The 24,163-nt window shown below is 40.2% G+C and overlaps 2 protein-coding genes across 2 annotated transcripts; one reads left to right on the top strand and one right to left on the bottom strand.

The window, feature by feature from the left end:
* On the top strand, positions 1–13,763 carry TUBE1 (tubulin epsilon 1). The gene is made up of 12 exons (XM_072332632.1): positions 1–98; positions 172–245; positions 1,836–1,888; positions 5,218–5,275; positions 5,805–5,920; positions 6,966–7,087; positions 8,467–8,654; positions 9,438–9,613; positions 10,364–10,504; positions 10,953–11,093; positions 11,875–12,049; positions 12,542–13,763. Exons 1-12 carry the CDS (start codon positions 74–76, stop codon positions 12,698–12,700), a joined length of 1,428 nt encoding a protein of 475 aa, XP_072188733.1. The 5' UTR covers positions 1–73; the 3' UTR covers positions 12,701–13,763.
* A 643-nt stretch (positions 13,764–14,406) lies between these two features.
* Positions 14,407–22,025, bottom strand: CCN6 (cellular communication network factor 6). Its single transcript, XM_072332192.1, has 6 exons — positions 22,010–22,025; positions 20,858–20,923; positions 17,705–17,977; positions 17,084–17,326; positions 15,461–15,654; positions 14,407–14,688 (listed from the first exon to the last, which is right to left on the bottom strand). The coding sequence occupies exons 1-6, from the start codon at positions 22,023–22,025 to the stop codon at positions 14,407–14,409; spliced, it is 1,074 nt and encodes a 357-aa protein (XP_072188293.1).
* Positions 22,026–24,163: the final 2,138 nt, after the last annotated feature.

Here is a 24,163-nt window from a genome sequence, read left to right as displayed (position 1 = left end):
CGCCGTGACGGGAGGGCGGCTTCCGGGCGCCGAATTGGAAAGCGGTCGGAAGTGGCGGTTCGCCGGAGCTGTCATGACGCAGTCGGTGGTGGTGCAGGGTAAGGGGCTGCGTGGCGCGGAGCTTTCCCGTTGCCCCCGGCCCTGCCTGAGTTCTGTCGCTCCTCTTTGCAGTGGGCCAGTGCGGGAACCAGGTGGGCTGCCGCTTTTGGGACCTGGCGTTGCGGGAGCACGCGGCCGTCAACAAGGTAACGCTGCCCGGGGGTGGCTGAGGGGAGCGGCTTCGCCTTGTGCGCGGGGCGCTGTGCTTCTGTATCCCGGGTAACGCTGCTCCGTTGCCAACACAAGCGTCCACACGTTGTTACCTGCTCCAGTGTGATCAGTTTTCTCGATGCTTTCCGTCCGGAGGAGTGCGGGCTGGGTCCCTGAAGGCCTTCGTTACCAGGGTTGGATAACACAGGGCTGTTAACTCCCCACCTGGTGCCCTGGCAGTACAGCAAACAAAGCCGTGCTGGAGCCTTTTAGGAGAAAATTTTTCACACAGATAGTGGTGACACACTGGAACAGGTTGCCAAAGGAGGTTGTGGATGCCCCATGCCTGGAGGCATTCAAGGCCAGGCTGGATGTGGCTCTGGGCAGCCTGATCTGGTGGTTGGCGACTCTGCACATAGCAGGGGGTTGAAAGTGGATGACCATTGTGGTCCTTTTCAACCCAGGTCATTCCATGATAAGCCCACCTTTCCTGCCCCACACTTGTTCATGTGGTGCTGTCAGAGTCACTATGCTGCAAAGAGGGCACAGGATTATGCTAAGTGCTTTCAATGAAAACACATCCTTCTTGGCATGATTACAGAGATACCAGCTCCTAGCAGACACCTTCAGTTAACAGGGGTGATAGTGAGGGGTCCTCAATGCCTTTTGCTGAAGTGGCTGTAAAAGACAACAGGTGGAGTTCTGTGTGTATTAGGAGTCTCTTAGTTAAGGTGTTTTAGAGGTCTTCAAGACTCTAGAAATAGGAAAAAACAAAAAAAACCCACATGACTGTGTATTAAGTTGACAAATATCTTTAACTTTATGCTGGGATAAGTGATTTGCACAGCAGCCCTCAGCAGGGAGTTCAGAAATCACCAATGCAGCAGTCTGCTTTGACTTCCACAGAGAGCATGGTGGGCATGACTGCCTCCATGTCACATCACTGATAAGCTGAAGTAGCTAAACGGCAGCTTTGTGATTTAATAGTTTCATTAGAATCTTCAGTAAAATCCTAAATATTAAGGAATAAAGTAAAAGTACTTGTTTAATCCTCAGCTGAATATATATATATATATATATATATATATATATATATATATATTTAGGTTACATCCTCCTGGTCCTCCTGGGAGATATTAATATCAACTGTCTCTTGAATGAGATTCAATGAAGCTGCAACAGGGGTGGTTCAGGTTGGATATCAGGAAAAGGTTCTTCACCAGAGAGTGGTCCAGCACTGGCACAGACTGCAGGGCGGTAGCCATGGCACCAAGCTTGCCAGAGTTCAAGAAGTGTCTGGATGACACTCTTGAATGTAGGATTTGAATTCTGGGTGATCTTGTGTGGAGACAGGATATGGACTGTATGGTCTCTGAGAGTCTCTTCCAACTCAGGGTACTTTTGGGTTCTATGAAGTTTTCTTTTTAATGCTGGATGGAGCTATACAGGTTGGACACCTGATGTTCACCCAGTTTGGAGAGTGGAAAGTTTGACTGATGACCTCCAGGAATTCACTGTAACCTAAGCTATTCTGAGAAAAAGCATGGAGTGCTTCTGACGTATCATCTCAAATTGTTTCTTTCCAGAAAGGAATTTATGATGAAGCACTGAGCAGTTTCTTTAGGAATGTAGATACAAGGTAAGTCTTCTTATCAGGAAACTCTGTGTGGGTTTAACACAGCAAATTAACATCTCCTCTTAACCTAAATTAAAACTCCTTTTTTTTCACATCAGGCATACTTTGCACTAGAAAAAGATTGTTTCTTTTTCATTATATCTACTGCAGCAGTTAAATATGTTGCAAGTGTTTGGTTTTGCTTTCCTTTCCTCACATAGGAAAAAATGGATAGTCAAGATCTGATAGCTTTTACCGATGCCAGTCAGGATCAGACTGCAAGCTCCCTGAGTGCTAAGGTTAGCAGCATTCACTGGAGGCTTGTAAATGGAATTATGTATAAGGTGGTCAGAAAAGGTCTTGTTCATTTTTAAATCGGTTTTATCTGACTTTTATCTGTAATTTGCCACACAGAGCGGTGGGTGTGATTTATTTAAGTTGGCCTGTTCATACCATAGGAGCATTTTGTCATTATCTGCCTGCCCGGTTACAAAAACTCTGCTTGCTGAAAAGAATGGAACAATTGGACACCTAGGTGTTATTGTTATCTTCTAATTAGATAAAAAGCATTTGACCAGTGTTTGTTTCCTTCCATCACACAGCAAAAGCACAGCATGCCATTTTAACTAAAATGGCATTGAAATAGCCAATTATCTCAATTCTTTTCTTAGAAAGTCTTAAAATATCCTTTCTTTTTTAATCCAGAAGATCTAGTTGTAAACAGTGTCTGTGTTTTCGTATGTGCCATATGGAACAACTGAACTTTTAACAGGTTGACTGCAATGTAAATGTTACACTGTAAGGGGGAAGGACATACCTCGCTGAGTCCTCTGTGGGTCTCAAGGAAGATTCCCCCTGTGAGATTTAGTCCTTTATAGGAGCTGTTCATTTTGCCTAGGAATCAGTTCCCACTTTTGACTGTGGTATTAGCTATAACTTAAGGAAAAAAAATTGAAACTCTGTGGCAGGTAGCAATGTTTTGGACTTTTATTGCTGTGAGTTTTGATTTGGTTTTATCAAAAAGAAAAACCTCACCTTCGACGTCACTGCAGGCATGTAGTAAAACCCTGTGTTAGAAAAATGACAAAGTTCAGTCTTCTGTGCTACATTGTACCACTTTTCTGAGTAATGAATCTAGGTGGATTATCTTGTAAGGAAAGTCTATAAGAACACTGGCAGATCTAGACAGACTTTTTCTTTTTTACTGATACTTATTAAATGGTGTAGGATTGGAAGTGTGCTTATGCAAATTCTCTGATTTGTGACCTGTCTACAGAGGATTTTACACTAGTACTAAAATAGTGAGGGATCTGAGCATCCAGACTCTTAACTCTGCTGCTGATTTTGGTTGGATGATGCTTTGGTTGCCAGTGAACTGCAGCATGGAAAGAAAGTTTTATCTATTTAGTTTTCAAGCAAAAAATGTATTTTCATCTTGGCTAGAATTGGCCCTTAATTGATGTCTGAAATCACTTATCATCACACTTCAGTTACTATATTACAAATTCTTTTGTCCTTCCTTTCCCTTTCTCATCAGGGAATATAAATCACTGCTGGCAACTGAAGCTATTGGCATATGTTGTAAAGGGCTCTGGTTTTTGAATTTAAAAGTTGCTTGGTTCGACCTGCAAGAGTTCATCAACATGATGATCACTCTTACAGGTGCCCCACGTAGGCCTGTTTGAAGACAGAAAGTTCTGCCTTCCACTTGTACCAGCCATCTCCTCATGTGCTGGAAGAACACGTACCTTCTACGGTAGAGGCTCCTGCTGGTATTAGTTTTCTAGAAACCAGATGCCAGAGCACTCAGGAAAGAGAACACCTGAAAGCCTTCTGTATTCACGTTAGCAATGGCAAGAAGAGTGGCTGTATAGGATGGCTGTGTAACAATAGCTATTAGAAGCTTCTTAGACCACGCAAAATAATTACCGAGATATATAGTGAATGCATGAGATAACAAAGTGTGCTGATGGGCTAATTGTATAACACAGTTGTCATGTTTGAGTGTTCCTGTGGTAAATTTAGGTACCCAAACATTATTAAATATAGAAGATGATGTCTTACTCCAAAGATCATGCATATTTTATCCAGTCAGCAAGAACTGGTAGTTATAGGATGGGCTCAATAAAAAATGCATGGCTTTATATGCAGAAAAGCTTGTCTTAGGTAATCCAGAGAGACTGTAAGGAGTGCAAGGGTTTTTGTCAGCAGCTGAATGCAAGTGATTATACAAGTGAGTACAGGAGGTCATGAATGAACATGAAGACCAATGAGAGAGAGATAAAGATGTGTTCTTTTTGTTTTGTTATTTGTTATTTTCTTTCCAGGTTTTGTTAATCCCTGAAGAGAAATAGAACTTACTCTGTCTTTGGACTTGCACAGGGAAATGCATAGGCTGGAGTAACCAGTGTGAGTCCTGTAGGCTGCTGTGGGCTACTCAGCTAGGAAGGAGTGTTTGGAAAGCTGCTCTGGATGGGAGCATAGGGACTCCCTGAGGAATCCAGTGCAGGCCCATCCTCCTTTTCTCACCTGTTTTGGATGGAAATGAGCACAGTCAAAACATTTGGTGCTTTCCACTGACGTTTTAGAATATTATTGTTATTGAATGTAGAATAGTGTAAGAGGTACTTTACTTTGCCTAAATTTAAGGTTGATTTGTCCCTAAACTAGGTAGATTGAGCCATCTTCCGGTATCTTTTTTTCTTTTCCCTTTATTTTTTAATCAGTCTTGAATACAGTTGGACTAGAATAGACTTATCCTCTGACTGCAAAGCATCAGCATTCATTATGGGATAAAGTATGGTTTTATGCAATGCACAGCCCTCTGGGTGATTCAGTACAACCAGTCCTGGAAAAAAGGCTGATAAAGCTGTGTCAGCACAGCATGACTTCTGAGTTAGTAAACCTTAGTGACAAAATAAGTCGAACACAGTGTGATACTGCTTTCAAGCCTGGAGCTGTACAACAGTGCTGTGCTTCCCCCATTGTTATTTGGTGCGGTGTGTTCCACTATGTGATGTAATATACCACATGCTAGGGAAAGGGATGTTGCTTTTGATTTTGGCAGTGCTTGTAGAGTTAGAGCAGAGGCTGTGGTGGGAGAAGAAGCTCTCCATGCTTACCTTTTTCATCCTTCTGAAGTACTGCTTAGGATATTTCTCACTGAGATTGTATTCTGTAACTGCATTCTTTGGGGAAAATATGAGGCATGTTGTAGCAGGGTATGTTTCAGGGTGTTTGTTTACATTGTAGCAATACTCTGAACAATAAAAATTAAGGAGGAAATTATGTTCCAATATATATTGCTTTATTTTCTATTACAGTTCTAAACTTGGAATGTTGTTGTTTTTCAGAAGTGCTGGTGATGGTCCGGATATTTACAAAGGAAAAATCTGTTCTTTAAAAGCACGAGTAAGGCAATTTACGAAGGCTGTTCTTTTTTACGCCACTTATTTATGTCTGATTGCACAGGGATTTTCTTAATACTTCGTATGTTTTCAAGTACTTTGAGCAGCAAAATTTCTAATAGTAACTTTATGGTTTGGGGGAGTTTTGCTTGTTTTTTAAAGTACAATTTTAATAAAGCAATTGCAGATGGTGCCAAGTATTTAAAAAATAATAAGGGATGTGGGTTTTTTGAGCTCCTTACAAGTGATTAAGAAGGAACAAAACCTGAAAGGCACCTATTTTAATTCCTTTGCTCCAGAGTATTTGGGAAGAGCGTTTCTAAAATGTTAGCAGTTGCAGTATCTGAACTGGTGCATTCTTTGTTGATTCGCTAACAAAGCAGTCAAGGTGAACTTTACAAGTTGGTTAGTGACAACTCTCTGAAGCACAATAATAACAACGTACCTTTACTATTGCAGATGTTCTTCCTTTTTTTTGTGATTATTTCAAAGAGCAGCTTGCTTACTGACCGAGTTTCAATACTTTTTCACAGGCGCTGTTGATTGACATGGAGGAGGGTGTGGTGAATGAGATTCTGCAGGGACCTTTGAGAGATGTGTTTGATAGTAAGCAGCTTATCACAGATGTTTCTGGCTCAGGAAACAACTGGTGAGATCCTCCTCAGAGCATCTATAATTGGATAGCATTTGAAAAGGGAAAGTATAACATTAGTATTCTGGTTCGTTCTGCTGCATCTGGGGAGCTGCAGCACGTTACCAGTGAACTTTGGAGTCACTGTTGCCTAGAGGAGGGCTTTGAAAACCATTTTACAGGAAGATAATTCTGCTGATAAATCATTTTGTCTGCTTTCTTTTTTCTTTTTCTTTTTTTTCTCTTTTTTTTTTTCCTGCCTCTTCTTCTTGATTATTTTTTACAAAAAAACATGCTTTATATTTTTGTTTCTTTGGCATTCAGCTGCTTCCATTTCTCTGTCAGAGCCATAATCTAGTTTGGGAGTGTGTGCTTAGCATGGAAATGATACACATGATACTTTAGATTTCTAAGCGTGGTGGGTGCTGGCATAGCTCAGATAAATTACGTTATCAAAAAGAAAAATTCAGAAAAAAAAGTAGCATAATAAATTTCATGTTTTCACTGAGATGCTAATGTATCTCCGCTAATATTCAGTTCAGTACAGGCTGAGAATCAAATGATTAGCAAATATACTGAAGGTATATTGGGAACAGCCTTACTACCTAATAGCAGGCAAGTGTGCTGAGAATGATCTGTTTGTTTCTTTGTCACTGATAGCAAATGACTCACACAGAACTCAGATAAAGATCAGAATGGTTGTACAAGGATGTCCTCATTGTTAACAGATGTAACTTTCAGTTGATAGTTAGAATCTGATCATTCAGCATGGGTATCTATTTCCTTACTCGTGTAAAATGATAATGCAGGCACAGAAGCTGTGAATTGGGTGATACTTGCATTCTCAAGTTTAAAACCACATCTCAACTCTCATGTTTCTGTGATGTAGTCACAGTTTTGCGACTAACAAGTTGAGGGTTACATCCAGCTCTGGACTCTGAATTATTAAGCAGTACTATACAAAACATCAAAGTGAAGGGGCTAAATAAAATGAAAACTGGAAGATTGGCTGTTGGAGTGTTTGGTTATTGTTTTTTTTTTAAAGTCCTTTTCTTATCTTCAGGGCTGTAGGTTACAAGGTGTATGGCTGTCAGTACCGGGAAAACATTGTGGAAAAGCTGAGGAAAACTGCAGAACATTGTGACTGTCTCCAGTGTTTTTTTATAATTCATTCTATGGGAGGTGGTAAGTATATTTTTCTTTGTTAGTATGGTTGCATCTGCCACAGGTAAATAAAAATGAAAACCTAAATCATGGAAAAAACAGGTTGCTGTAATGATCTACATCATGAAGAATGCAGAATGAAATAACACAGTCTCATTAAGTGGACTTGTGTCTGAGGAGCCCTATTTGTGAACTTTTACTTTAGTAAGTGCTACCTAGAACAGAAGTACAGCTTAAATCTTAAAGACAAGAAAAGGCAGTGGATGGATCAAGATAAATGGCAAATACAAGAAGCTGAATAATACTGATCAGAAGAGCCAGTTGCCTCAGAACAGTGACATCATTGCTGCGATCAAGTTTTTAATTGTGGGGAAGTGTTTTCAGACAGGCTTTGTATACTTCTGATGTTGCTTAGCTTCCTTTCCATTTCGTTCCACACAGTTCTTTTTGCGTTCACTCTAACTACTTTGTTAATAAACAAAGGGTGAAATAAACCCTTTATATTTATTTATATATATAATGTATATAATAATAATATTATAATGTATATAATAATGTATATAATAATAATATTATATATATATATATATGTGATAATATATATATAATAAATAAAAAGGGTGAGTCCTTCAAGTAACAGATATCCTTTCTGCATTGCCGTTGAGCAGTTCCTCTCCCAGAAACATGAGTTTTATCAAGGGCCTTTTTTGCGGTCATTTGCTTAATTTGAGAGGGAGTTTCCATTATTATAGAAAATTTGAACTTAATGCTATGTGCTTAATGCTAATAAGGAAAAAGGGGTAAAGGGGCTATTCTGTTTGAACTGGAGAATGAGAAAGCTTTATAAAAAAAATCCTCAAAAAATGTAAATAATTTGGGTTGGTTTAATATTTTTAAACAAATGTTTTATTTCAAGGTTCAAATTAAAGATTTTAAAATGCCAGGAAAGGTCAGTGAAATTCTGGTTACATATTAGGACTCTTGTTTGCATAAATGTTTAAGACTATAATTGTTTAAGAGGTGGTGGAGTCGCCATCCCTGGCAGTGTTCAAGAAGCATCTGGATAGGGAGCTAGGAGATCTGGTTTCGTGGTTTTCTGTAGATATGGTAAAGGGAGGATGGTTGGACTAGATGATCTTGTAGGTCCTTTCCAACCTTGTGATTCTATGATTCTGTGACTATTCACTTCATCCCATCTAATTAAGTATCATTCATTCATTTATTTGTCTTGGGAAAAGGTTTTTTTCTTTCATCCAGATGGCCCCTGCTGTCTACAAAATGCTGGAATATACATAACATGGAAAACTAGTGTGGTTCCAACATATGAGACTTAATGGAGGATTTTTATTTTTACTTGTTTACCTTTTTTTCATTCCATCTTCCTTCCTCCTTATTTTTAGGGACAGGATCTGGCCTTGGAACTTTTGTGCTAAACTTGCTTGAGGATGAATTCCCAGAAGTGTATAGATTTGTTACTTCTGTTTATCCCTCCGGTGAAGATGATGTTATTACTTCTCCATATAACAGTGTTCTGGCTATGAAGGAGCTTAACGAACATGCAGACTGTGTGCTACCAATAGAGAATGAAGTAAGAAATGTCGTACTACTTCTGTCCATTTCTTTCTTATTAGATTGCACATCTCTGTGCACTAAGTACCAAGTCTTAAAAAGCTGCTTCTTTTTTTTAAATCATAACTGAGCTCCTAAGTAACTTGCAGACTTTCAAAATGAAATCACTTAAAAGATGCTCTATACCTCATTTCCACCTGCAAAGTGGTCTGGAGTGATTTTTCTTTTTGTGTCTGATTTCAAGGTAAAAAGTGAGATGCTCCTGTTTACTGAGGTCAAGTCTTGCAGTGTTTTAGTGTCAATTTGTGTGTAGTATTATTTAAGTGCTACAAGGGAAGTAAGCGACTCATGACATCAAATTCAAACAGACTTGGCTTTACACTTTGGTAATATGGTATCATAAGTATACCTGAGCGCACAAACAGAAGCAAAAGAAAATAAAATACATTTAGAGAATGTTTTTGCTTTCTCAGGAATTATGAGTGTTTGAATATACTTCTTAGAGGATGAAGATTTTGAATAATTAATCAAAAATCAAATTTCTGAGTCGAGCTATGTACATTTGTGACAAGGAAGGAATGGATGTTCAGAAACATTTCAGCCAGTTGGAACTGGTTAGAAGTTGAACATATGTGTATTAAAGTTGTAATGTTTGAACTGTTGTTACCATCTCTTAGTTTTTTTTCTTTAACATTAACTGAAATGGAAAAACTGGGGTATGGAATTTGAATGTTCTGTGGATGAGACTTGTATGCTTTCTGTTATTTTTTTTTGTGTGTGTGTGTTCTTTCTCCTTTCAAAGTCTTTGTTTGATATAGTTAATAAAATTCATCAGATGATCAATTCTGGGAAGCTGGGGTCTACTGTGAAGCCAAACAGCTTGGTAACATCAAGTGCAGGCACTGCAAAAACTGTGCAGGAGAAGCCGTTTGATGCAATGAACAATATCGTAGCCAACTTGCTGCTGAACCTGACAAGGTAAAGTCACAGGTTCCTCCTCTGTAGCTATACAGGCAGTGTGTGCTGCAAATATGGTGCCTGCATCTGCTCAGTATTGTTTTCAATTTGATATTAATCTTTTTAAGAATTAGTTCTTAAAGGGATGAAAACTTGAACTGTTTGAAAGTATTCATATTGCAGTGGTGTTGCTGTAGCTGGGATAGTCTTAGAACTGAAGTGGGGAAGGTTTTCTGGTCAGAAGGTTATTGTCTTCTGTTAGTGTTTAATAGTGCCCACAGAAGTTAGAATTTGTAGGCCAATGTTATTATTGTATAAATACCATTTGACAGTTGTTGTTCCTAAACTGTCTATTACTGTAAGGAATTCTTGATGAGAAGGTATTTCTAAGGCAGTGGTCTGAACAGCTAGTCAGGGCTTCTAAGCGATATGTGTTTCAGTACATACTAGCCTATTTATTTAAACTTATATCAAGCAGTTATGTCTGCACGTCAAAAAAGAGTGCTAAGAACTACAACCGGGATCTCACTTTTTATTATTAATTGTTCTACAGTGAAAAGAGTAAAGAAATAAGAATAGCAGCAGAATACTGCCAAATGTGGAAGCTTAGTTATATTTATATGTAATTATAGGTAAACAATCTCTTGGACGCTGTATTGTTTTACTGTTTTATTGCAGGGAACAGTTGAAATATATATTTAATGAATGTTTATGTTATAAAAGTAACTTTCTTAGTTTATAACTATTTTGTAACATCTGTTAACTTCTCAGCTCTGCTAGGTTTGAAGGTTCCCTTAACATGGATCTTAATGAAATCAGTATGAATTTGGTTCCATTTCCTCGACTTCATTACTTGGTTTCAAGCTTGACTCCTCTGTATACACTGGCTGATGTTAATATACCTTCTAGAAGGTAAGAAGAAAATTTTATTGTGGAGACTTTACAGCTGAAGCTTAATTTCTGATTCTTCTGTAGTTTACAATAAAATAAAATTCTATAGCAAAACTAAGGATAGAAGTCCTAACGGGCCTGCCACACTTGAAAATTCATCCTATTCATTTGGAGTGCACCTTTTGTCCCTTTTCCCTTTAATGGTTGAGCCAGAAAACTTAAAATGTGTTTCTACTATGTCTGCTGGGAAACAGTTCTGGTGGGAACATTGTATTTCTAGATATTGAACAGTACCCGCACAATTAAGTCATTTTGATTGGTTTGAATCTTCTTGCTGTCCTACGTGGTCCAAGATAAAACGTACCTTTATTTCTGAGATTTCATGAAGTTTTAAACCCTGAAGGGTGGGTATTTTGAACTTTTGTAGCCTGCTTTAATAGAGCAGTAAACTGTTTTTATCTTCACCTAGGTTGGATCAAATGTTTTCAGATGCTTTTAGTAGAGACCATCAGTTAATTCGAGCAGATCCAAAGCATAGCCTCTACCTTGCTTGTGCACTTCTTGTTCGAGGAAATGTGCAGGTCTCAGACCTTCGCAGAAACATTGAAAGGTTTGTAATAGCACACAAAGTAATGGTGTTAATTTTCATCTAAATATTTTTCAGTTGTTCAGTTTTTCAGCTGAGGAATTTCAGTACCAAGTCTGTTTAACTTTTTTTTCTTAATTGAAGAAAGGAAGAAAATGTGAATAGCTTTCTTAACAAGTTAGAGTAAGTCAAGGTATTCCTTGATTCCCAAAGAAAGGGAGCTGACTAGATGTGCCTGTTTTCCTCCTCCTGCTCTTAATAATGTAAAAAAAGTGAAGGTTGGCCTTCCAGAGGACTCCTGCTACTGTGGGATTTTGAAGGAATAGATTCTCTGCTTTTGTTCACACTTAGTTTATACCCTTTGACACTATTGTGATCTACATAGTTGCAACAGGAAAGGTGGAACAGAGTACGGAATGGAGATTACAGGCAGATGGGTGCATCAGGAACAGTTCTGAGCACCAAAATAATTTTACCTGTATCAGGTAGACTCATTTCCACACAGTTACTAATTTACCTCTCTTGTAAATCTGAGTGTTTGCGGTTGCTTTTGTAGACATATGTGCTTGTAACTTTACTTTTCAAACCGTGACATATTAAATTAACAAAATGAAATTGGTGCTTAATGTGTAAATTTTAAATACTTGCTGTTTCAGTCTGAGATCTAAAATGCCTTATTCAAAATACTAATTCTGACTGGCTTAGTTATGAAAGCTTCAAAATTAACCTTTTCAGACTGTTTGCTAGCAAAGGAAACTCTGTGCTCTCTATATTCCATAGGTAACTGTATGCTTTTGTATTACAGGTTGAAGCCTTCTTTGCACTTTGTCTCATGGAACCAGGAGGGCTGGAAAACTAGTTTGTGTTCAGTTCCTCCCGTGGGCCATTCCCATTCCCTTTTAGCTTTAGCAAACAACACCTGTGTGAAACCAACTTTCATGGAACTCAAAGACAGATTCATGAAGCTCTACAAGAAAAAGGTATGGCCCTGTTGTAAGTACATCATCCACAACTACAAATCATAGCATCTTGGATTACAGGGAAACAAATCTTAGAATCACAGAAGGTCTGCTTGGAAGTAATGTTCCAAGATTTTTAACTGTTACATCTATCAGGGAATCATTCTAACAGCTGCTGCTTAAATGAGTGAATCCCTTATTAACCTATACCCACTGTGCAATATATTTACTTTTTCAGCCATGAACCAGTACCCAACAGATGTGCCTACCGGTTCGTTGAGGTGCACCAAAGGCAGAATATGAAAAGATTAACGTGCAAGAAATCAGTAATACCAACTCTGATTGTACAGATTGATACTGAAGTTGTTAATTATGTAAGCAAGGGTTGTCAAGGCATGTCTTCAAATCTACTTTATACAGTTCCTCAGTGCAGGTTAAATAATACTTTGTGAAGCAAACTGATTAAGTTATATGTCAGTAAAGGGAATAACGCTGAACTCATTATTCTCATAGGCTCATCTTCATCATTATCTGCAAGTAGATGGGATGGAGCAAGGTTGTTTTTCTGAAGCCGTATCGTCCTTGTCTGACCTAATAGAAGAGTATAACGAACTGGATGCCACAAAAGGTGGGCTCAGAACAGACCCATCAAGATTGAAGATAGCTGTGTAAAGAACAACTGTGATTACAAACAAAAAACAAAAATCCCTGAGCATCCAACTGCTTCAGTTAACCCAAATGAATTGCAGAGTGCCTGCCTATCGTCATTCTCAAGTGAGACTGGGACAACTGCTTCCTCAGCTCTATGAGAAGTATCACATAAAGTGACAGGCCCAGCGTGTAGGAAAGATCTGAAAGAGCACCTAATTATGGCGAATATCAGTAACACTCTTCCAAACTGTAGAGTAAATTGACATACCATATGCTGCAGAGAGAAGAAAGAGAAGTTGTAGCAGCCAAAAGGTAGTGCTTTTCTCAGACTTTGAGCTTACAGTGAACTAAAAGCAAGCCTTGATTCAAAGAAGAATCGCTATTGCTTGTTTTTTTTTTCTTTAGTTGTTTAAAAAGCAACGATGAAGAAAAGAAAAGCTGCATACTCTTCAAAGATGAAAGCAATCCTCTAATGGAACTTGTTTCTTAAACTTTGCAGGCGAACAGTCATTTTGGAATGCTCTAAGCTATGTTCATAATTGAAAATGTTTTCACTTCGTTGTTATACCCAGCTATACTGGAGTATTCTGAGCTGATACTGAGGTTTCAGGGAATTTACCACAATGCATTTTCTTTGAAGTTTTATATTTGGAGTATTAATTAACATTATATTTTAATGATTCGTGTTTATAAATGGTGAATTGCACTTGATAATGAGATTGATACAACATACCTCTGAGTGAAAAACACACAGTAAAGTTTGGCAAATAAAGTTTCTACGTTTAAAAAATGCAACTAAAATAGATGTTTTAATATTTATAATTACCAAGGTAAGTAGATTGTTATATCACATCATATTAAGAACTTTTGCAGAACGTACAGCTATTTCATGTTTACTTTCCAACCTTGGCCATCTTAGAACACAAAGGCTGGTGAACTGTTAAAAATCAGAGTCGGCCAATGCAGTGATCTAGATCTTGAAATCCTTCTAGCAGAGGTTGAGTGGGTGTATAAGTAGGCACAGTTCTCAGTGTATGAATCCAGAAATAGTAAATAAAACCTTGTGATAACATTTGTTGAGAGTTTTTGAGCATTCCAAATAGTCATTTCCTTCAGATGTTGTGGTTCTCTTATCTGTAGATATCTTCTGATGTCTTCCTTTACTGAGGACATTGTTTATATTCACAGCAGCAGAGAAAGACTTATCTGGTGTAAAGAGCATTTTGGTCTTACAGTTAATTTATCCTGTTTACAGCCACATTCATGCGTTTTGTCTTTGAAGATACTTGGTAGAAATCGTTAGTTTGAGAATCAAGAAGAATAGATTGCATTACAGGGTAATGTGGTTTTGGCTTTGTTTTGGTTTTATTTTTGTTTGCTCTTGTATAGATTAGTCAGAGCATCTACGTGTCTAGATGTATTTGTCTTGTTGGACCAGGCGTTACAGTAGGTTACCAAGCAGTCTCACTGTGCTTTCTTGAATACTGAAAGTTCTCCTTTTGACAGTAGTGTTAAAAACGTAATTCTTGAGAATGTATTTCCACACACAGAAATGGTTAAGTTTAAATGGATATCTTCTTACTTGGATTTTCCAGATGTGTTTTTTTTAAATCAATATTGACACTTATAGTTTCACTACAGACATTGCTGTGGTGACAGGTAGTGCTGATTCTTCAGGACGTAAATGTGCTGCCACCCTTGCAGCATATTACAGTCAGTGGTGTACTTCATAAAATTTTGAGTTCAGAAAATATATCTCCTGGATCACTGCAGATCCTCTGGCATACACAAGATGTTATCCACATCATCTTCCACTTAAAGAAGCCTTCATTGGGACACTCAAACTGGAGAGTGATCATTTTGGACTTATTGGGTACACAGCACCTCTTGTCCATACATACCCCACAGAAAGTTAACTTGTAGCTTTGTGTAGTTGAACATCCAGAGAAAACTAGTTTCTCTGCTCTAGGAAGCTGGAATGTTGGTTGGCATGTTTTTCCTTTTGGAATCTGTAAAACAACAACAAAACGTATGTTTATGCACATAGAAAACAGAACATATAAAAAACAACAAACAAACGTGTGATGTTTACATAGGAATATGTTGAAAATTACACCCACTAAAAGCTGTCTTATTTTTCTTTCAGACAACAAGTAAAAATATTTTGGTTAGCGAAGCAGCATGACAGCACTTTGAAATTATACATCTGTAGCTTGCTATTAAAAGTTGAAGACTAAAGGTAGGAAAAGGAGAACTGTTGTGTGACTTAGAAGTATTTACTAATACATCAGTTTTTCCATTACTTCTGATATATATATATATTTTACTAACAAATCATTTTACACAGGTTGCTCTGAAAGTAATGCCTCCTGTTTATTTCCTTGCCATGCTCATAAAATCTGCGGCCTGTGGAGGTAGCCCACTGGTGCCAGTGATTAATAGTACCACCCACTCTGCTATGTCGCACTGTGCCCTCTACCCCTTTCTGGTTTCCATAAATGTTCAGCAAGCGTTGATGAACGTCAGTGGGTGCCACTTTTTCACATGGAGGAATTCAGTGACACGCATCTTTGCTTCATAGGCAGTTATGTATCAGGTGCCTTTGTGCCGGACTGCCCCTCTGCTGGCCATCTGTCATACAGCAACAAAATGTAATGGCGTATTGATGGGAAGGTTCAACCTCTACTCTCATGCCACCAACATGTGTCTCTGATGTTGTGGGCCAACATAATCAAACTGGAGGTGTTACATTTGTAGCCGCCCTTATAGATGAGAAGGTACCTTTATTGTCTTTAGGATGTTGGTCAGACAAGGCTGGATGAAACACAATCTCTTCTCTTTTTTCATTTCACACTTCTTGTTTTCGTTGGTCACTCTGCTGGATATGCCTATGCCACAGGTCCTGGAACATGGCGTCCAAGGGGTTGCCTGCACCAAGCACTTTTTCTTCAGAACTAGTGGTAAGTTTCTGTAAACTAAAGCAGCAATATGTTACTTAAGCAGCAGGATAACCCCAAAAGGATTAACTGAATATAAAATGGATAAGCATTAGGCTTCTGCTCATGCAAGTAAATCTGTAGATGAGGCCTTAAAAAGTTATTTAGATGACTTAGTGCTGAGCTGCTGTTAAAATTTATTGACACTCGTATCCTAGCAAAGACTATAAAACTGCATGTACTGTATGGCCCTTCTGTTTAATATGGAGAAAAGAGTGTGTGAAGAGAGAGTTACCTGTGGGATTTCTATAAAATAGCCAGAGTGAAAGAAACATTGATTATTTAAGGCTAAGCACTGTTAGAATGCGGGGGGGGGGGGGGGGTACCAATTCCTGGTAGACACTGTGTGTCTGTGGGATCTGCATTTAGATGACATCTGCATGTAAGACGGCAGGCAGAATTACAAAGATACCTGGAGATTCCAATTTTAAGATCTTTTGGTTCCCTTTGTTGTCGATGGATGTCCCTCTCTGATCAGATTAGCAACACTCTCTAGAAGTGCACTTCATTTGAAGTTGGTTGCCTTACTGAGTGTGGTTTTACTCACTGCATCAAATAGATTTCTATAAGAGGTCTTTGACACTAGGTATTATAATTCTGAAACAAAGATGTGCTTTCTTTTTCATTTTTGGATACTTGCATAGCCATTATTAACATTTTAGACATTGTCCAAAGTGAAATTTAGATTGTATCTTCCATCAGTTTATCCGCAGTTTGGCTCATGTGCTCCTGCAGTGTTTGGGGAATACTTGTCAGTGGTCCTTCCCTAAATGTGTCCTCTAGATGAGAGGACTGCAGCGTTAGCAGTGGAACAAGAACAAGATTGAAGGAAGCACCAGCTGACCATGGCAGGATTGCATGGATAACCTGTTGTGTGGTTTTGATCATGCTGCATAAAGAAGAAACTGGAGGGAAGGTTGTCCTTGCAGTGACATTAGTCTTGTGAGTTGAGGAAAGCTGCTAAGGCAGTCTGTAATTTTCTGTTTTCCATTTGAAAATGGAGCCTGCAGTGTTTTAATCTGTGTGTGTGAAAACCAAGACGCCCTACCACCATAAAGGGAGAGAAAACAAGAAAGTTCCTAGGCTGCTAAATGGCTGTCCACCAGCAGCCCTAATTGGGCAGATCTGATGGGCATTGAAACTGCAGAAAGATGGGCTACAGGTAGCTGTGGGGATATTCATGTTAACAGAAGAGAAAAGACTTTTTGTTTCTCATATGCATTGAGTTTAGAGAAAAGAATCTGTGACTTGATAGTAAGAGGGGGTAATTGGGACAGACCACATGCCCTAGCAATGGCCATGATGAAGAGCAGGAGCAGCCAGCATGCAGTCATCCTGGCTGCTGTAGCATGGACACTGATGGGGCAAGGCTCACGCATAGAGTTATTAGCAGCATAGCAGGGCACACCTGACATAAGCCTGTAGTTGGTTGATTGAAGCTGCTTGTTCTGTCTGGGGCCACACACAGTCTGTCCAGTCTTCTTCCTACCCGTGCCACTGGAGCAGGGACTTGCTGCTAATTTTGGTGTGAATACAGGAGTACATCCGATCGCACCACTGATACACAGGCACTTATAAAGTGGATTAGGCTGGAAGGTCTGCCCATTGAGATAGTAAATGCCATTGAGCTCACATCCTACAGCAACCAGATCTGCAAATGGTAAACAACAGTTACTGACAGCAGTTACTACAGTTACTGGGAGTGCTGGATTCTTACTAACTGCTTGATGTAATCATCCTTTCCTGCATTCTTAGCTTCAAGTTCTTTCCAACCCAAGCACAGTTTTGTTTAACCTCAATGGTAACTTCAACTGTTCTGCTTTAAATCAGCCCTGTAATGTACCTGCAAATATCAAGCTTGTGCACAATGAGCTGGTTGGCAGAAAGTATAGACAGATCCTGCCCCATTCTCAGATTCTCCAACCAGTGTGCATTTATATAAATCACACAGCACAGAGCTGCACGGCTCCAGCAAGCTGGGCTCCCACCCTCCTCGATTTGCAGAAGAGAACATAAAAGAACGACTTACATGCACATACGCCTGTTTCATACCTAGGCTCATCCTGTGAGTAGTCACAGTAGAGGCCCTTGTGGAGATCGCAGACATCCACTTCATTGCAGACTTCTCCAGCCTGCTTGGCACAGGTCTTGCAGCAGCCACAGCCGTCCTTCAGCAGGCTCACCCCAGGGCTGCAGGTGGGTACTGGTGGGCACTGGCAGGGCCAGTGGCACAGCTCTGTGCGTGGCTGGGCCTCGCTGCTCTCAGGACGTTTTCCACCAGGCCTCGTCTGTGGGCGATGGGCTTGTGCCCTGCAGAGAAACTTACATACAGTGGGATGCTTTGAGAGCTGCATGTTCTCTGCATAGCTGGTACAGCATAGAATAAAGCTCCTAACGTCCCAGGATCCAAAAAAGTGAGAAGCTACAAGACTTTGGTAGGGGGAATCAGTTCCAACAGTGAGCATGGCCTATGCTGCAGGTTTGGAACATCACTTGTTGGTCATTCCTTCAATAGGAGAAAGCCCATAGCAGATAGAGTAAGGAAAAAGGGTAGATCTGTTTTAATTAGTGCTTCCTACAAGCCTTATATCAAATTAACTACCTTCTGATTCACTCGGCGGCCAGCCTTTTGTAACGCTTCTGATGGATAAAGCCTTTTGATACAGGGGAACACTCAGAGGGTTATTTTGGCTTGCAGTAACACTTTGGGTGTTTTGAAAGGAGTATTATATTATTTTCCAGTTCTTTTAAACTAGCTGCAACAACTACATCCTGTGACTAAGGGAGGCTGATAATTGTACTGAGCTTAACAAGTAACTTTCTAAGCAAATACCTACTTGGATTAGTAAGTGTTCCTTAAGCGTAGGGCTTACACTGCAAAGATGGAGATTTACCTCAGCAGCAGGAAGTCAAGATTTAGTCAGGTTTTATAGTTTTACATTCTGTCTCAGAGTTTGCATCTAAAAATGTCCTAAGTAGTTCTTGACTGACTTGTTTATCTTTCTGAGGCACTGGGGAAGATTAAGTCTGCACAGTATGAAAGGGTTTATTTGAGATAGATATTCTGTACGTTTTTGTGGAGGATTACATCTCAAACATACCAGTTGAGATCTTAACAGCAGGAGTTTCAGCAGAAATGCAGGCCGTGGCACTGCTGTTCAGCAAGGGTGGACGTGTAGGGAATGGGGGCACAGGCAGTGCTGGGATGTAAATGGAGCGTAAACCTGGGAGCTGCTCTGGCCAAGTAGCTCGTACTTCCCAAAAAGCAGGAGGGAAAGATGAGACCTAGGCCCTCATCATTTGCCATATCACCATCCATCCCTGTCCACAGCAGGGGGTTAAAACCAGATGATCTTTGAGCTCCCTTCCAACCTAAGCCATTCTACAGTAAAGAAGAAGGATATTTTGTATTTTTGGGGGCATGTGCAGTCCCAACTATCTGTTTCTCTCCATCCCTCCGGCAGCAGGGCACCCCTAGCAGAAGGGAGGGGCTGCAGTGCTTGTTGGACTTTCTGCTCTCAGCCTCTGTTGAATTCAGCATTTCATGTGGCATATCACATGAAAGCTTTTGCAGCGTAATTGAGCTGGCCTAATTGTGTGGAGCATTAAATGACCTTTTAAAGGGCTCTTTTTTCTACCATTAGCTTCCATTTTTTTATGGTCATTTGGAACTATACTTATGATATCTTAATCCACATTTACTAATGAAACTCCAAAGTAGTAGCTTTCAAGGCCCTTTGGCTGTCTGATTTGTAAGATACATGTTAATTCAGAAATTAGTAAATGAATAGCAGTCTCTCATCTTGCATTCCACAGAGCAGGCAGAAGATATTTTCATAAATGTACTATTTTTGCTAATCATTAATCATTTGCTGATAATGGACTTCTTCTAACCCCTTATCTCTAAGTGCAGCAATAATACAGAAACAAGTAACCAGTTTACTATTTTTCAAGCACCTAAGCTTTTCTCTAAACCATAGCATTAATATGATGAACGTGTGCACAAGAGTGTTAAAGGCTATTAAAGGCTTGTTCTGGAAACACCATGTGGAAAACAGGTGTTCCTATAAATGTCACAGTTTAGGAAGGTCTGGTTGCTTTAGGAAATTCACTTTCTTGAAACTCAGTGGGTTTTTTTTCTTCTTTTTAAGCAAAGTATTATTGTTATGAGTTTGACCCTTTGCCAACAATATGTGTGTATGGGGTTTAAATCAGGCATCTCATTTCAAAATGGGTGCGTGTAGCAGGAAATGATCTGTGGGCTTCACCCGGAAAGTTTAGTTTGTACTACAAATTAAAACACGCTTAACAACTACAGAATTCTATCTAAGCAAGCGTTTTCTCTTTTCCTTTTTAGGGACAGATGTCAGCTGAGAGATGTAAGACTTCAAAGTTGCCCCATAAGAAAACACCACTGGGCAAGTACCTGATTGTTTTAACTGTGGAATTAGTGAATAGCTCGGTCTGACTGAATAATCTTCACAAATGTTATATGATGATGGAATTTTTGCTTATCAAATTTACAGGCTTATCAAATTTTCTTGTATCCCAAAGCTTCTCTACAAAGCTATCCACATCACACAAGCCCACTGCATCCTTTTACTAATCCTATGCACAGATCAGAAGATGAGACTGCTGTATAGCAGCCCTTGTTTGTTTTTGTGTTTTTCAAGGATTGGACAAGCTGATACAAATAGCAGAAGTAGGCAATGTATTATTACTAATGCTCAGTTATCTCAGACTAGCATTAAATGTGCCAAAAGTTAGCAGAGGCAGACAGTCTCTTGAAAATTCTCCATTTGGAAATCATCTTGATCACAGAGGAAAAATACACCGAGTGCAGGGAACGTGTATTTTCAGAATTAAGTAAATAATGACATAGGCCCTTGACACAAGAGGGAGGGGGAAGGGGAGAGGCAAGGTCACTGGCAATTTGAGCTTCCCTAACACTTCTCTTTCTCAAAGAGTCATATTAACGTACAGGATAGAGAGGTAAAAATACAAGATCAGGACAGACGCCGTAAATAAGCTGCACACAACATTTTCTTGGGAGTAGGGAATGCCTCCTTATTCCTTAGGAGTAATTTGCTTCTCTGAAATTTATTTTGTTGTTAAGCAAATAAAAACTTTAAACCCAGACAGGGCGAGGAAGGGAGAAATCTTTTTCTCCTATTTAATGTACTTACCTGCTGGGTGCAAGGGATGATGAAGATAGTAGGAAAAAGAAGCCACCGCATGTTCCTGCACACTCAGAAATGGAACTGGGAGATAGGGAGCAGGCTGGGCTATGTTGAAGTGAGCACTGCGCACAAAGCTCTCCTCTGTCTCCCTTGCCAGCCCAGCTTTCCTCAGCACATGCACGAACACATAGACACATTCACACTTGGAATTCTCCACTTCATGCAGATCCAGCTTCACACTAAAGCTTCCAACCTATCTTCTTTCCTCCGTCCCATGCTGGGGTCCAGGTTTTCACACCCTGCTTGGTGCCATCCAGCTGCTTCAGCAGATCCTTCCTGACTGAACTGGGGTTGGGTGGGGTGACAGTTGATTCTTAAAGCCTTCCTGCTGGAGATGCAGTGTTATTTTTGACTTGTATTCAAGACCATGTTACAGGAATTTCTGAAATTTGAAGGGCAGAGCCCCAAAATACCTGTATTTGTTAAGGTGAGGAAAGCAGCGTTTCTCACAATTTCTAGTGTGTTTTGCCTAGCAGAATCATAACATAAAAATTAAAACCCTTGATACTAGCTTTCCAAGTAGGCAAAGAGAAAGATGCTATGGTATGTTATAGTGCTGGTACACACTTTACACTGCTTCATTCCATGGAATCCTAATGTTTTCTCCCACCCTGTTGGAACACCCTGCTAGAACTTCTAGCTTTCCATCTCTCCTCCCCTCAGTGCTACTGAACTGATGTGCCTGATTTTTAAGCTAACAGCTCAGTTCATTGTGCTTTCCATGCAGTGCTTATGTATGTAGAAACTAGGTTTCTCTTACTCTCAGAAATCTCTACTGTATTGTTTCATAGTGTCATCTAGGTTGGAAAAGATCTTCAAGATCAAGTTCAGTCATCAAACGGACCTACTGAACCTCATCACCAAACTGGGTTCCTTAGTGCCACTGTGGCATTTCAGGGCACATCTTATTGTACAGGACTGGTGGATGGCTGAGGTTGGAGGGGATCCAGGAGGCATCAGGGTCAACTCTGATGACGCCCTTCCTGCTTTCCAGATTGGAAGAAGCGGAAAGAAGTGATGGGTTGTGTGTTATCCTGCCACAACCACAGGGGAGCGCAGCATTCACTGGGAATGTGTTATTCCTCTTTGCATACTAGGGATAAAACACATGGCCGGTGCTGAGCTGGGAGTGTCTGTGGGAGCTGGCAAAGACTGGTCAGTGGTGGTGACGGCTCCTGGTCTTGGGAAGCAGGAGGTATGTTCCTATAGAATTGCCCATCTGGTTTTGTTGGTTTATGAGGCTGGAATTCACCTGGAGAGTGCAGTAACTTCAGGATAAGAGTGAGACTAAGATTCATCTTTTTGAATTTGAGATTCACGATTTCCTTTATTACTGTAATTAAGCTGACAGAATGTGTTGGTTTGAGAGGGGTAAGAGGAAGATTCCACCCTGAGGAAGGTGGGATGATATTAAAATGTGACTGTAAGCATCTGGGTAGCTTCCCACTTGTGTGCAAAGCAACCTGCATGCCCCCACAACCTCAGTTTTAATGTCTTCAGGGCTGTGTCCAGACCCAGCAGAGGTTTATCTGTATGCATCCTGCTTGCCAAACCTCCCTAGCAGATCTGATTACACAAAGCATCATTCATTTTCTGAAATAAACCTGCTTTTTTGTCTGGTGCCATTCTAGTGCTGCCCTGATGGAAAATGTAATTTGATTTCATATTCAGTGATCTCTGCGTATAGCACGTGTTGTGAAATATGCCATGTTAATCCACTGTCTAAAGAGACAGAGATGGAAAAGTAAGGAATTCAAACCTATAAATGAGTATATCTGTTTTCTATAGCAAAATGCCATCTCAGACAAAATGCCTTAAGCGTTCACTGCTGATATTTGCTATAGGGTAGGATTTTTATTGCTCCTCCAGGGCTCGGTGGAGCCCTTGTGCCAGCACCCAGCAAAGCCAAGGCTGGGTTTGGCTGCTTCACATAAGTGGGTGCCAGTCCTGGAGCCTGGCACTGGCAGCAAGGTTTTGTCCTTTTGTCTCTATTCATGTACAAATGCTACAAAAAGACTCTTCTGTTTCACACGGTAAAACCTGCTGTGTGTCTGCTCAAAAACAGATGAGTAAAAAGAAACGAGCACGTTGTACAGCAACATATTGCCCTTGGCTCACCTGAAGCATTCTCTTACATGTTGTTTGGAGAAGCTGCCACCTCCAAAACAGCTATGCAGGCTGAGGCTCCAAAACAACTATGCAGCCATGCCTCCTGAGAGCTGTCTTTGGTGTCAGTGGGGCTGCACTGCACACACCTCCCTCCTGGCACTGAGATTGTGCCCATCTGCAACACTGTGATCCCCTGCAAAGGGATGGAAATGCTCTACACAAGGGTAGCTTTGGTATGTTCCTTGCCATGTGTTCCTATTTCAGCTCTTGTTCACTTCCAAAGTGATTTACTGCGCTTCTCAGAGCCAGAACATGATACCCAATTGATCAAAGTATTTAGCCATTGATTTAAGATGTCTAAAGCCCATTTTCAAAACTGGCTTATGCAGATAGGTGTCTTTATCACATTGCCTTCTAATGAGCCTCAGATTAAGAAATGATGCAGTAAAGTGTGTGTGTTCCTGTGGAGGCATCTCTGAAGAGTTTTACCTTTCCATGGCTATTGGCCGTGTGAAAAGAAAGAAATTATCTGAACTGCTTCAGTTTAGTATTTGTCAGCAAATGCAGGCTTAGCTTTCCCATTAGCTGACCTTTCAAAAATACCATGCACGTTGAGCAAGACTGTCCTGCACTCAACCCAGCTGTGGACTGATTCTGTGCAGCCCATCTGGAGAGCCACAGGCTACAAAACACAGCTCAGGGAGAGCAAATGGAGTAAAAATGAAGATCAACTGGGGACCCAACAGACAAAGTAAAGAAGTGTAACCATGCTGTACTAACCCATTACGTGCTGAAATTGGCCAGTTCTACCTACAGAGTAGAGCTCAGCTTTCTCCTTTTCATCTGATATTGAATTATCTGTGACAAAATAAGCTTGAATCAACTGAAATAGTGTGATCCAGCCCCCAGCACTGTGCAGAGCATACCCTGCTGCATGCTGAGGGAGAAATGTCATCACCGTGCCATACTGGGGCAGGGTAGCCAACCTCGCATATCAGGAGATGTGTGAGCTGCTGCAGAGCCTGTGTGACTCTCAGAGGATTTCCACTGTCAGTTATAGGATGAAAGAGTAAAGCAGCTTCCCAAGCTCCTCTGCTTTGCACATGTAGCTTGTGTGCCAACTAAAAAACATTCCTGAT

This window comes from Excalfactoria chinensis, chromosome 3 (genome assembly GCF_039878825.1).
Source record: "Excalfactoria chinensis isolate bCotChi1 chromosome 3, bCotChi1.hap2, whole genome shotgun sequence".
NCBI classification, from domain to species: Eukaryota; Metazoa; Chordata; class Aves; order Galliformes; family Phasianidae; genus Excalfactoria; species Excalfactoria chinensis.
Note: the sequence above shows the minus strand (reverse complement) of the source record. Positions and strands in the feature narration are given on the sequence as shown.